Source organism: Leucopleurus acutus (assembly GCF_964270905.1).
Source record: "Leucopleurus acutus genome assembly, chromosome: 15".
NCBI lineage: Eukaryota > Metazoa > Chordata > Mammalia > Artiodactyla > Delphinidae > Leucopleurus > Leucopleurus acutus.
In genome coordinates, this window is record NC_139157.1 from 7347609 (window position 1) to 7362283 (window position 14675).

Below are 14675 nucleotides of genomic sequence, written 5' to 3' on the forward strand. Positions count from 1 at the left end.
AAATAAAGCTGGTGCCTGAGTGTTGGCCTGGAATCCATGTTTTCTCGTTAAGGTTCCTCTTGTATATCTCTGGTCTGTGCCTTGGTGTTTGTTTTTACAGTTTTACTTTGAGAAAACCATCTTACACATCATTTCCAGGTTCACTGGTGGAGTGTGTGTTCGCCCACACAGCTGTAGTGCACACCCTGGCCTCAGAAGGGTAACTTGCATTCTGTGACGTAGGGAAAGGCCTTCCATCTTCAAGTGGAACATTTGGACCCAAGGCTTCACCAGGTTGTAACATCCTTGTGCACGTGGGAAGGGAAACACCACAGAATACGCCCACGGCCTTCACGCTTCTTGGCTTCGAGAGGTCTTTCTTTCCTTAAAACAACTTAGCAAGTAATCCTGGGTGGACCACTCTGACTGGGACCTTAGGGGGAGGGAGGTAGTAGACGTCTAAGCTTCCAGAAGCTTCTGGGAATTTGAACGACCCCACATTTCAGTCACAACTCAAGAGTGTGAACAAGTCCTGAGGCCTATACCCGCCCTTGCTAAGTAGAAGGCACCTATGACACCAGAAGGAAGGACCCTGCAGAACTTGGGGTCTGAGGCCGCTTTCCAAAGGAGGGCATTTGACGTGTGTCGTGAGGGGCACTGGGATTTGGACCAGGGCAACAGGAGCGGTGTCGGTGTGTGAAGGGTTGGAGGGAGCAGAGGGGTAGGGGTCCCTTGAGTGTCTGCTCTCAGCCAGATCCTTTGCAATGTGTTGAAAAATTCCCCTTTACCATGGACGTTGCTGACGTCAGGTCCTGTAGGAGCCTGGCAGCTTACACGCGCGCCATCTCTCCCCTGTGATGCTGAGACCTGGCAGAGAAAGCGCTAAGTACCGGCTCATTTGACTAAGGTCAGAGACATCGCCCAAAGGCAGTAACTTAAAGAGCAGAGTCACCGCCGGGCACTGACACAGGAGCCTCAGCACAGCCCGCGCGGTGGGCACTGGCTCCACCTTAGCCGTCAGGATGCTGAGGTGGGGCGGGGGGGGGGGGGGGCTGCAATTCCTCAAAGTCACTCTGAGAAGGGCTGGGCTCAGGGGTCCAAGCCCTGCGGCCTGAGTCCTCTGTGGCCTGGACTTTACCTGGTGACCGCGGGGACAGTGGAACACTGCCAGCTTCCGAGAATTTCTTACTTCTCCACAAGGCGAGCAGAGAAGTGAACACCTTCACACTCTGGGGACTTTAGACCTTTTAACTGCTTAATAGAATGGCAGTGAGGTGTAAGGCATTTTCAAGTGGTACAGCGGTCTTCATCTCAGAAATTTCAAAAATGCAAATCCCGTGTGGTCTTGGTCTGCATTTTACACATGGGTATATTCTTAGGGTTTCCGTCTGTGTCTCTCCCACGGTTGCCCCAGAGACGTGGCAGCGAGTGGTTGAGGCAGGACTGACGTGTCTGGGGGCTGCCTTTGACCCTGGACTCACTCTTCTGAGTAAAGAGGGAACTTGCCTCCTTTCACTTTCTTTTTGTGAAGCATTTAAATACACGTAAGAGTAAAGAGAAGAGCAGAAGGATTCCCCATATTCACAGCACTTGGATTTAAATATTGTAAATACTTTGTTATACTGAATTCTTATTCATTGATCAATTGCTGAAAATTTATAAAGCGAATCCCAGATATTTTATGTCATGAATGACCACCCCAAATTATCATGAGGTGTGTTTTATAGAGAATGAGGGCATCTTAAAAACAAGCACATTGTTATCACAATTGTCAAAGTTAGTCATTTTTTTTAGTTATCATGTAATACTGTCTATATTCAGATTTCTCCAGTTGTTTCCAAACTTTTTGGTTTTTTTTAAACATTTGGAGTGTTAAGTTCAGATTTCAATAGGGTCCATACATTGCATTTGGTTGTTTCGTCTTTTAAGCCTTTCTTAGCTTAGAACGCCCCTGACCTGTGGAGTGTCCCACCTTCTGGGTGTGTGTGAGTGCTCACTGGAGCGGAGTTTACCCTGGTCCTCCCTCCCTGGATGATAAACTAGGAGTTAGACATAAATGCTGGGTGGGTCCAGGTTCAGATGGGTCCACAAGAACAATCTATGCACTGCTGCTTTCCCTCATGGTGGGTAGTGTGCCCTGGACGGGAAAGGCGGCGGGGAAGTGGATTCTAGATCTGGGTGCTGACGGTGCTTGCTACTCCCAAGCTTCGGGTACCTCTAGGCGCGGTGACGCCGGATTTCTCGCCTTGCCGAGGGCTGGACGGGGTGGGAGCCTGACCAGTAACTCTCAGTGGTGACGAGTGAGTGGGAAGGTGTTGTGAGGAGAATGATTGGCCGGGTCTGGGAGAGAAATAGAAGTGGCCACAGAGAAGGGGAGTGGACAGGGAAGGAACGGTCAAAGGCTGGGGCAGAGCGAGGCCAGGGCAGGGCAGAACCGGTCCCCGTACACCTTCTCTGAGCCAGGATGCTGGCCCCGCACTAGGCTCACATGTCCCAACCCAAGCCCAGTTCCTCTGCCACCTGGCCCTCCCTCCCAGTGCATCCCAGCTCTCTCAACAGCAGGTGCATCCCCAGCCATTCAGTGCAAACATCTTAGAATCACCCCTCAACCTTCCCTTCTACCACATTCAGCCCGACAGCCAGCCCTGTGCTCCCCACCTTCAGCATCACCCTGAACCTGACCCCTCTTCCACACGACCACCACCACCGAGCCCAGGTCCCCTCTCTCCTGGCTGATTGCAGCAGCCCGCTCCCTGTGGCCAGCCTCCACCCGAGCCTGCTGACGTCATTCTCTACGCAGCAGCCGAAGCCACCCTCTCAGTGGGTCCCCAGCTCTCAGCACTGGAAACACACCGTGAACAAAACAAGTCCCGTATCTGGGAAAGGCTCCCTTCTAGCAGTTCACATTTCAATTAGATCACGGCAGCTTCATGCTAAACTTCAGAGACTTCTGGGAGGCGTCCTCTGGGCCATGTGTGAAAGATCAGCCCTCCCCCCAGACCCTGTCCCCCAGCCCTTCCCCTTCCTGCTGCCCTCACAGCACTTGTAGCCGTCCAGCTACCACGTTACGTACATCTATGTGCTGTTTGCTTCTTTACTGCCTGTCTCCCCTGCTAGGCGTGCTTGTTCACTGCCACGTCCAGGCCCCTGCACTGGTGCTGGGCATCTGGTGGACTCTGCCTCGATATTTTTTTTTAATGTTTTTTTATTGTGGTAAAAGTCACAATATAAAACACACTACTTTAACCGTATTTAACTGTACAGTTCAGTGGCACTAAGTACATTCACGTCGTCGTGCAACTCTCACCGTCATCCATCTCCCCAATTTTTCACCTTCCTCGACTGAACTCTGTCCCCATTAAACACTAACTCCCCATTCTCCCTCCCCAACGCCCCCCTACCCTCCAGCCCCTGGCATCTACCAACACACTGCCTCGATATTTGATTACTGGATGAAGAAGGAGGGACTGGAAATCGGGTGGCACAGGCGTCAGGGCTCAGTGATTTCTGAGCTGCCCTCTTGGAAGGGAATTGTGAGAAGCCAGAGTATCGGGGCACCAGAGTGGGGGGGTGGAGGTGGGGTTCTAGACCCTTCCTTTCCCTGTCCTCCCACCTCAGGGTTTTGATTGAGGGTGGGAAGCAGAGGGCTTCAACCTGGCTTTTATAAGCGTCACTCAGGACAGTCGTACTTCTTGATGTTTTGCCTGGTCCTGAAAGTGAGACCCAGTAATTGGCAGCCGAGTCTTGGCTCCACTTAGTGGAAAAAGCTGCTTTTCTGCTCCTGATGTTACCACTCCCTGTGCATAATGTAAACGCCTGTAGCATCCGTACCGGCGGCTCTCAGTCCGGTTCTATCTCAGCGCCAGTTACCCGGTTCCTGTCTCCTTCACTGCAGGGTGTACGTCGGGATAGGAGCAGGCAAGTGTTTTCACGGCCCCTCGTCACCCTGACCTGCCGTCTCAAGGCTCAGAGAGAAAGGTTACAACGTGGCAGCGTTGACTCTTTAAGACTTGAGCTCCAAGAACACAGCAAGCAGGTCAAGTCCATTCCCTCCGTGCCCTGCCACGGGCAAAGCCTGCATAGAAACAGGCGCTTCCGCTGGGCTGGGAGGACGTGATGGAGATGCTGCAGGGTTCAGAGGAGTTGGCTTCTTGCGTGGCCAGCTTTTAGCAGGTCCGTCTCTCTCAGAGAGGTCCTGCAGGGCTTCCCAAACTTCCCTGCGTTCTAAGGAGCCTTTTTAGGCATTGTTTTTCTAATCATCCTATGAAATGTTAATAGCCCTATAGATACACTGTGCATCTGTTTATAGGCTTCTCGCCTCAGCGTCATTCAACGACCTGGGCACCTAAGTGGGCAAAGCAGCTGCTTGGATGCCTGGGATGTGGGTTGAAATGTTGCAAGTACAGCTGGGTCCCTAGTTCAGTGTCATGGAAAGGAAGTACTGAAATCTGGTTGTGGCCAAAAGGTATGTGCTGGGGAATTAACTAAAAATAATTCAGAACAAAATACAGGTAAGTGCCCAACTACGTGGAGCACAGATAGAGGCAGGAAGTTAGGAAGCCCTGTGTCTGGGTGGCCTGGGACCTGAGGCTTCGTGGAAATATGGGCATGTGTTGAGCCTGGAAGGATGGGTAAGGTGAGGTAGGGAAAACAGGCATGAGGAAAAGAGAGGATCCACGGGGTATAGCTAGGCAGGGAGGAACGACTTCACCCGTGTTTGGAGCCGGTTATGGGGCTGTGAGTCGGTTGGTAAGGCTGGGAGTCTCCACAATAGACCTGGTAGGCAGACGGGGACCGGTTGGCAGCTGGTCTCGCATCAGAAGTCCCGGATTCTGTATCGAGCACCATAGTGTGAAAGTGCGTTTGCTCATTGAACTCCATCCTCTTTTCAGGGTCTCCGTGGGCTCCCTCGGGGCTGGCGAGGTCAGAGCTGGCCCCAAACCTCCCTGTTGACTCGGCTCCACTAACCGTTCAAGTTCATGTTTTTATCCCCACTTTTGAACATGGCCCAGAGAGTGCAGAAACCAAGGCCAGGGCAGGACGTGTTCCTCCCCCGGGGGTGTAGGAGGGGGCGGTCTCACGTCAAACCCCAGAAACTTTCTTCGATTTTGCATTTTGGAAGCTTTTGAGGTAGAGAGGTTTCATGTTTAACCTAAATTATTATCAGCTAAATTATTATAAAAACTATTATGAGTACATAATTATAGATACTTAGCTTATAGATTACATATAATTATGCATGTGATTATGTAATTATTAAAGTTAGATCAAGTTGATTATAAAAATACCATTTTCCTTGGTCACATGTCGCCCGCATCTGCAACGTGGGGGATTCTGGCTGTTTGAACAGTGAACTCCGATCATCAGTCTGGATTCCGAGGCCTTTTCTGCAGGAACTTTGCCCCCTTCTGTTATTAGAATTCTCAGCACTTCTTCCAGAAAGGGCTGGAGAGAGGAGAGGAATGTCATTCGTGGCAGGTGCGAGCAGGAAGCGGGGGGAGAGGTTTGGTGGAGAAGGAGGGGCCCTCAGCCCTCCACCCACGTGGGCTGCAGAGGATTCGGCGGTGGGCTTGGAGGGTCGTTGGGTTTCCAGGGCGCGTGTCAACCCCTGGGACCCAGCACAGAAGGAGCCGGGTCTCACAGCTGCTCAGCATCTGGACTGCAGTGAAAGGAGGGACGTCAGAGCTGAGGACAGGGACATCTGGGGGTGACAGCAGGGCCGCCCAGAAGTCGGCACCCGCCCGTGTGCTGCTCGTTCTTTCCTGGCTGTACTCTCCGTCCCTTCATGATTTCTTCTGTCGTTACTGCTGTCTATCCTTGGTGGTCATGGAATTGAGGGGAAGAAAAGCACTGGTTCTAGGGCGGGCAAGCGTTACATGCTTTAATCACTTCAGCAGATTTAACCTTCACAGCAGCCTTTGATTTGGGCATCTTCCTCTCCCAGAGAAGGGCCGCCCAAGGTCAAGGGTGTGACCCTTGTACTCTGAACATCCTCTGATCTCTTCCCTCCCTAAATGCTCTTTCTCTCCCCTCCGCCATATAATCATGGCTTTTGGTGTCCTCGTGGACCCTCTGAATCCCCCTGTCTGGGTTTAGGGCCCAGCACTCCCACCTCCTAGCGGTGGGAGCTGAACTGGCTCCCTGGCCTCAGTGTTTCCATGCCGTCAGCTGTGAAATGGGGACAGTGATGTGTGAGCTGACTCAGCGAATGTTAGTTGTTACCATTTCCTCCTTCTTTACAAATATGAACCAGGTGCCTCTCCCCTCTCCCCGCCTTTCCCTTTTGTCCATCTACTTCTTTTTTCCTATCTGTAATCGAGCTGCACAGCGCAATAGCGAATCGAACAGAAACAAACCTGTCCTTCAGACCGTGTGCTCTTACAGCCCCCTGGGTTTGGTCCTTCCACCAGCCCCTGAAATTGGAGGCAGCAGATTGGGATTTTACAGTCACTTCCTGTGCTTCACAACCCTCCCTGGCCGTTACCTCGCTGGCCCCACCTGTCTCCAAGTGGAGTTTGCCAAACAGGCGTCAGTAACTGGCCAGAGCCAGGCATGGCCCCAGATCGCAGGGTCCAGAGGTGGCCGAGCTTCGGGAAGACGCCTGTGCCTGCGCTGGGCTCCCGCCAGCGCCTCCGGCCACCCTGCCCTCGGGGAGTAGCAAAAATAAAGACTGCAAGATCTAGCAAACTGAACATCTTTAAATGGGACAAGAGGCTTCAAAACTGCTGCGTTATACGGAAGAAACCTTGGCCGCAGATCTCGTCTGTAACGAGTGTTTGACAGCCATCGGGGCCCTGCTGGCTCCGTCCACACCTCTGGGGAGAATGGGGTGAGCAGGGTGTCCCCTCCCTCCTACAAGGCCCAGGGATTAATGGACAGGTTGAGATCGCGGTGGGCGGGAGGACCGTGATGATATGAGGTGTCAGCTCCTACCAGGGCCTCGGGAGGGGAGGGCAGGGGAGGGACGAGGGAGGAGCTCCTTTCGGTGATGAGGCGATGCGACCCTGGGGCCCAGAGGTCCTCCCTCTTGAACTAGGATTTCACTTCTGTGTGCAGCAGCCCCTCCCTTTCCCTCCTGTATCCCCTGCCTCTGCTCTAGCTTCTGCTTTGAACAAATGCTGACATTTCCATTTAGAGCTTTTGGAAGGCAATTTAGAAACATATGTAAAATTTTAAAGTATGCATACTCTTCAGTCCATAATTCTACTTTTTGGTATACCTATATTGGAGAAACACTTTCACAATTTTTTTTAAACATGCATTTTCCAGGATGTCTACCACAGTATTTGTAACAATAAAAAACAAGGGGAAGAAGTGCTAATCGATGGCAGAATGGCTGAATAAATCATACTATAACTGTAGCAGGACCTGCCACGCAGCTAGTTACCCCTCATGACATTGCCATTCTGACTATTTTTGACCTAGAAAATGGCAGTTTCGTAGAGTGAGAGATATCCCTGTGCCTCTATTTCTTCATCTTTAAAATGGGGACAGTCATCGTGCCTGTCACAGGGCTAATGTGAGGATTTACTGCAATACCGCGTGGCCGAGGCTGTGGCCCAAGGCCAGGGCCCGGTAACTGTTTGCTGATACTTCTGTGTATCTGTGTTAACATGGAGAGAGGCCAAAATACACCATGTGGAGAAAACAGCTACATGTATAAGCTTTCAAATATCGATGAAGTATGAACCCATTCATGGGGGGAAAACACGTGTGTGTGTGTGTGTGTGTGTGTGAACTCCGACGAACAGGACGAGAAGGCCACTCTGCAAGCCGTTCCTAATGGCTAACCCTGGAGAAGGGAGCTGGGATTGGGGGAGGGTGGGGCACGGGCAGAGGACGTGCCCCGCAGAGTTCACCCAGAGGAGCAGAGCTGCTGGCAGACGCACACGCCTGTAAAGGGAGCGGCCCTTCGTCGTGTGTGGGGCCGTTTTGGCTGGCCCGGGAGGGCTCTCGTCTCTGCAGCTCCTGCTGGAGCTTGAAGTCCCAGGGAGAGTCGTCAGGAAGGGGTGATGGATGAAAATGGATGGGTGATTAAGAGGTCAGGACCCCCAAAAGCAGTATCCACAGCCCCGTGAGGACACACCGAAACCTCTGTGGGTTCCTGCTGCACCTGGCGTGGGTGACGTGGGTGACCTGGGGTCCTGCAGCAGCCGGGCCCTCCCAGGAGCAGACACAGCCAGGCCCAGGACTCAGAGGGGCTGGAGGGGCTGGAGCTGTTGCAGGTCTAGCTTCTGCTTCATACCGAGGAGGTGAATCAGCACGTCAGCCGCGATGCGTGTGACCTGCAAAACCCGTCAGACCTCCCAAGAGCGTCCCTTGTGGTCCCTTAACTGGAAACAAACAAGAAAGAGGATTCTGCCGGGCACGCCGCAGGGCCATCGAGGGGAATTACACGTTTTCCTCTAAATACTTCTGGATTAATTGAACTGTTTTACATTGTGACTATAAATGTAAATACTGCTTGTGAATTAAAAAAAAAAAAGAAACCTTGGTGAAAAAAGGGGGGAAAAAAGGAAAGAAAACTCTTTTATCCAGTGAGATTCGGTGTTCAGTTGTGTAGCTAACAGCCTGTTGAGATGAGGGAGAAATCAGGCCTCTCTGCACTGTCACCACCTGGTCCCGCTGCCATCACCTCTCACTGGGCTGCTGCAGTCACCCCCTGACGGGCCTCCCTGCTTCTGATCTGTTCCCACTTCAGCCAGAGTGACCATTTCAAAATGCAAATTAGGTGCTGCTGTGGCCTCTTTAAAAATGTTCCAATGACTTCTCATTGCCTTTATTGTGAAATCGTAAATCATAACTGCTTACTCTGGTGCTGAAGTCGCTGTAACTCTCTCTCTCTCTCTCTCTCTCTCTCTCTCTCTCTCTCTCTCTCTCTCTCTCTCTCTCTCTCTGTGTCTCTCTGTCTCTCTCTCTCTCTCTGTCTCTCTCTCTCTCTCCTCCCCTGGTCACAGAGCCAGGACTGCTACAGAATTAGTGTGTATAGTAGTAAGAAGCTTACTGATCCCCTACTATGTGCAGCGTCATGCTAGGTGCCTTGACTACGTGACCTGATTTAATACCCACAGCATCTCTAGAAGCTTTTCCTATCTTTTTTTTTTTTTGTGGTACGCGGGCCTCTCACTGCCGTGGCCTCTCCCGTTGCGGAGCACAGGCTCCGGACGCGCAGGCTCAGTGGCCATGGCTCACGGGCCCAGCCGCTCCGTGGCATGTGGGATCTTCCCAGACCGCGGCACGAACCCGTGTCCCCTGCATCGGCAGGCAGACTCTCAACCACTGCGCCACCAGGGAAGCCCTGCTTTTCCTATCTTTATTCACAGACAAGGATGCGGAGATTTAGGGGACATTGAGAAACAGACCAGAAGTCTTACAACCGTTGCGTGGCAGCCGCAGGCCTGGAGCCTGACTGGGTCTGACCCCAAATCCATGAGCATATTCAGCAGCCGTCCATCCTGTGACGAGCCTCTGCTCTCCTGGCCACACCACCTCTTGAGGGCGCGGCTGCCTTCCCTCTGGGCTGCAGGCTCCAGGAGGGTGGGAGCCCGGGAGCAGCTGTGGGTTCGCTACTACACCTCCAGCCCCTCACATCCTGCTTGCACACATCAGGTCACCAAACAGTGTTTGTTGGAAGCGTAGATGTGCTGGCACAGTGCTGGGTTCTGGAGTGATGGCTGGGGTCAGGGTGTACCAAGCAAGGTGATCTGTGCCTGGCGGGGCCTGTGGTCAGTAGGGGCCGGGGTGTCATCTCACTGTGACACAAGCTGTGATAAGTGCCACGAAGGGCGCTGGGGAAAGTGGAAGGGGGGCCCGGCCTGCCCTGGGCAGGGAGCAGCGGGGCACAGCGAGGCATTCAGGAGGTGTCTGCAGGATGAGTCACAGGGAACGACAGTTCAGCCTGATCTCGCTGCTTCCACGCGCCTCTGCTCAGGGCTTCTCTGGGCTCCGTGGCCAGTAATGGGATGGGTGGGTACCGCCCACCCATCTCTTGGAGCAAATCAGTGCAGCAGTAGAAGCATCTTTCTACACGGTGGGAACTGTCCCGCCGGCCGGGCTGCCCTGCGCCCCTCCCCTCCCTGATGGCCGCCTCTAGGTCCCACCAGTGTCGCTGCCCGTGGGACAGCTGCCTGGGGGCTAGGAATAGGCAGACTCTTCAGTGTCAAGCAAGGGGTGTGTTCTGGTTCGGTTCTGATGACACTGGTAGATGCTGAAGCCTGGGTTTGTTGGGAGCTTGGCATGTACTTTGCACAGAGTGCCTGTTGCGTGTCATGCCCGTTGCTTCTCACAAAAGCCAGTGAGGCCGCCCCTCCAAAGAGGACGAGGCTGCAGCGCCATGCGGTCCATCTGTCCACAGCCCCACAGTGCTCGCGTTTAGAAACTAGACTGTAGTGCCTTCTAGAGAGTTCTGGCTCCAGTCCCTAAGCACAGTCTCCAGCCTCAGGGAGAGAGGTTTCCAAGGGCAGCCGCCCAAGCCTTTGGCACGTGAGACTTGGCTGGAGTCGAGACCACACCTGCTGGGCTGTGTGCGTGTGTGTAGGGGCGGGTGATGAGTGAGTCCTCTGCCTAACATGCGCCCCTCGAAGTGGTGATACAAAGGGGTGTGTCCTTCGCAGAGGGCTCACCCCCCTACCCACCCGTCTGCTGAACAGGCTTAGCTCTAAAATTCCATTTCAAAGTCGCTCTATAGCTGTAGATCTGATCACCAGGTATCGGCTGGTTTTCTGGACAACTTCTACCATAAAGGTTTGTCCTGCGGCCAGTGGGTTGGGTATTGCTGACCTAGATTAGAGGTATCACTGAAGCATAAAGGCAAGTTGGTCATTGTTGCCCAAAAAAGGACTTTCCTATTTCACAAGCTCCTACAGGAGTGTTTTAATAGTTGCGTTGAGGCCCGCAAGGTAATGGACCTAATTTATCCTTGCCCTTCAGGTGCTGGTGTTTCACCGCAGTGCTGCATTATTCCTCGTGCACTCCAGTGTCGTAAATGGGAGAGAAAAATTGGGCATTTAGTGTTCTTTGATGGCGTTTATAAGTATCCCAATTAGTCATTTCCAAGGACGTTAAGAATTCTGTACATCACCTCACACTGCCTTTCAGGGCTCTGAACACACAAGGGCGTGGATTCTTGATGGATTCAGACTTTCTGATTTATTTTTTCCCAAGGTACTTCATCAGGGAATGCAAGTCATTTGCCTTCTCGAAGCTTCCTCTCCTCCCCTGGAGACTCCTGGAGTTTTCTCGATCTTTTTTTTCCTTCTGCTTTGAAACCCCTTCAAGAGGTTTGGGGTCTGGGCTGAAACGATCCAGAACCTGACCCCTCAGAGTTGCTTTCCGTTCCAGCCAGGGCGGCAGAGCCTTGCTGCCACCTGGCCCAGCAGACCAGACCCCTAGTCATAGAGGGTGCGTGAAATAAAGGTCCGTCTGTTGTGGTGGTTTGTTCCAGAGCTGGTGATGCTGCTGGAATGGTGGTCGGGCACGGAGTGCATCATCCACACGGACCCCCGGGCCTACCCCAAGTACGGGAAGGAAAACGCCATCGTTGTTCTGAACCACAAGTTTGAGATCGACTTTCTCTGCGGTTGGAGCCTGGCCGAGCGCTTCGGGGTCTTAGGGGTAAGTCGGACGTGCATTTCCCATCTCACACGTCTCTCTCCTTCAACCCTGTAACTTGTCTTTTCGCTCTCGGTCGTTCAGAGTTTGCAGCAGCATCAACAGACTTGTTGAAATGTTCTTAACCCACTGCTTTTCCTCGCTCAGAATCAAGTGAACATCTGCTTATGAGTAAGGATCGTGTTTATTCAGCAGTTATGATGCACTGGGCATTTGACGTGCGATTAATGTATTTAATCCTTACAGAAACATTTGGGAGTCAGGAACTGACACCTGTCCTTTTTGAAAAGCTGCGGTTAAATACCCTGCCAGTGGTCACACAGCTGTTACGCAGGTTTGCAGTTGAACTTGTCCAGCTTCGTATTCTTAATCTCTGTGCTCTGCTCCCTCCCTGGCTGACGGGCAGAATTCACCTCTGAACGTTCGTCCTCGTGGACGTGAGAAAGCTGAGTGCCTAGGCGACAGCGTTTGACCTGCAGAATTCAGAATAAATACAAAATCCTGTTTTCTCCAACTAGTTAGACTTCTTGCATACCTTTGGGACTGGGGCTCCCCAGTTGCCTTTTGTCATGGTTAACACATTGAGCTGTGCTGGTCGAGCCCGGAGCAAGTACCAGAGTCCTCGGGCTCAGGTACCCCGACAGGAATCACGGCGTGGCCCAGCCCGGGGCTGGGAAAGTCGGAGACCACTCGCACTGGAACCTGGAGCTCCTGTGTTGCCCCCGGGAACAGTCCCCCGCAGACAGGCGGGGCCCGCGCACGTCGCACTTGCTTTTGGTGGCCCATGTAGACGGAATCATAGTGTGTAGAAGGCAGGAGTTTGAAGACCAGGCAGAGTAGATGTGACAAGAGTCCTGGGTCAGATTCCCTGGGGATGGTCTCAGTGTGTCCAGTCCCGGACGTGCCTGGGAGTCCCAGAGTTGGAAACGGAACTTTGGGTCCTGCTGGCCTCTGCCTGTTGGGAAGAGCGTTGGCTAAGAGACTAAATAGCCTTGGGACACATTTTGTATTTGCTTTTTTAAACTTTTTTTTTTAATTTATTTATTCATTTATTTATTTTGGCTGCATTGGGTCTTCGTTGCTGCGCGCGGGCTTTCTCTAGTTGTGGCGAGCGGGGGCTACTCTTCATTGCGGTCCGCGGGCTTCTCATTGCGGTGGCTTCTCTTGTTGCGGAGCACGGGCTCCAGGCGTGCGGGCTTCTGCAGTTGTGGCTCATGGGCTCAGTAGTCGTGGCTCACAGGCTCTAGAGCGCAGGCTCAGTAGCTGTGGCGCACAGGCCCAGTTGCTCGTGGCATGTGGGATCCTCCCAGACCAGGGAATCCTCGAACCCGTGTCCCCTGCACTGGCAGGTGGATTCTCAACCACTGCGCCACCAAGGAAGTCCTAAACATTTTTTAAAAATTTGGAGCCAAAGGTGAGAGAAGGAAATATGCTTAGAAACAGGTTCCAATAATGTCTTTAGGACAAATGATGGTCGTTGTACAGTTAAACTATCAAAAGGCAACTAAGATCGTTAGCAGTTTTTCAAGAGATGGAAACAGTGTGTTAAATCACTGTTGCTACCTTAAGACTTCTAGAAAACTGGAATGCCTGGGGGTGAGTGCACTGAAAGGATTTCTAGGAATGGACGGGCCGCCCTCCCAACAGTTTTCTCCTTTGCTTTCCTATTTGTTCTTCCAGTACTGACGTGATGTCTGCGCAGGCACACGTGTGTGTGTGTGTGTGTGTGTGTGTGTGTGTGTTCAAACATATTTTCAGGAACAAAACCAGAAATTCTATTATCTACCTTTCTCTGTCGTAGAGGCCTCGGACAGAGATCTTAGCTACAGTTCTGTGGCTTTATTATTTTTTTAATTTTTTTTTTTTTTTTTTTGCGGTACGCGGGCCTCTCCCTGTTGTGGCCTCTCCCATTGCGGAGCACAGGCTCCGGACGCGCAGGCTCAGCGGCCATGGCTCACGGGCCCAGCCGCTCCGCGGCATGTGGGATCCTCCCGGACCGGGGCACGAACCCGTGTCCCCTGCATCGGCAGGCGGACTCTCAACCACTGCGCCACCAGGGAAACCCCTGTGGCTTTATTGTCGCTGAGGGGAGAGAAAAATGTCATAATCCGAACCCCATCGTGGATACAGACGATTGACGACCGGATCCTTCTTCCCTTACGGGAGAAAGCGTACGGGGTGTCTTTGCCTCCTGACCGGAACTGGTGCTAATCCCGCCCACAAGCTAGGCTTCCCGGAGCGCTGGTTCTTCACGCGCATTTCGGGGGCAGCTGCTGGTTTTCTGGGCTTCGCAGGCAGCTTGGGCATGTTCATGCTCAGTGTAATTTGGGGCAACAGAAAGTGTGTTGGACTTAGAGGCACTTTCCAGTGGCCATGGTCCCCCTGGTGGCTTTGTGACCACGGGCTTCTTCTATGCGTCTTTCGCCTTATTTGTGCTATTTTCAATCTCTATGGTATGGTTGTTGTTTACTTTTTATATAGATAAACAGGCAGAGCCTCCGTTTGGGTGAAGAATTTGCCCCAGGGTAGGAACTAGTAACTGATTTCCCAGTTGCTGCTCTTTCCTCCTGGAGGGTGTTGAGAGGAAAGGCTGGGGGAGTGCCTTGTGTCAGAGAATGACCAGGGTGATGGCTGGAGGGACCAAGTTTCCAGTCCTGCCACAGTACCCCCCACCCCCCACCCCCCACCCCCGGTCTGTGCGGGGCTCGTTCTGAGGAAAGAAAACCCTCAGTACCACCATGGGGTCAGGGATGGAGCACCGGGACCAAGGAAGCAGGGGCACAAACAGGGAGGGGGGACCTTGGACCGGACAGGAGACCCGGGGCTGAGCAGGGCAGGCTTTCGTGGACTGAAGAGTGTCAGCACCCTTTAGCATTTTCCAGGCAGAGGCTCTGAAACGCCTATCACTTTACACCTCGGCACACAAGGGTGCAGAGGCATGGAAGTTCTTAAGCAGAATGGCCACCCGCCCACGGCCCAGGGACTGCGCGTCTCCAGCCTCGACTGCCTCGATGTGTACCGTAGCTACTGGATTTCATTTCTTCCTCTTGAAAACCAAACAACCAATGTCGTGTGCAAGGGCACGA

At 52.8% G+C, this 14675-nt stretch overlaps 1 protein-coding gene across 2 annotated transcripts in view; it reads left to right on the forward strand.

Moving 5' to 3' along the window:
- Window positions 1-14675, forward strand: part of AGPAT4 (1-acylglycerol-3-phosphate O-acyltransferase 4) — a 107044-nt gene that overhangs the window by 71092 nt on the left and 21277 nt on the right. For both annotated transcript variants that reach the window (XM_082855800.1, XM_082855801.1), the window contains one exon: window positions 11423-11592. In XM_082855800.1, coding sequence (XP_082711926.1) covers window positions 11423-11592 — 170 coding nt within the window. The remainder of the gene's footprint in view (window positions 1-11422; window positions 11593-14675) is intronic.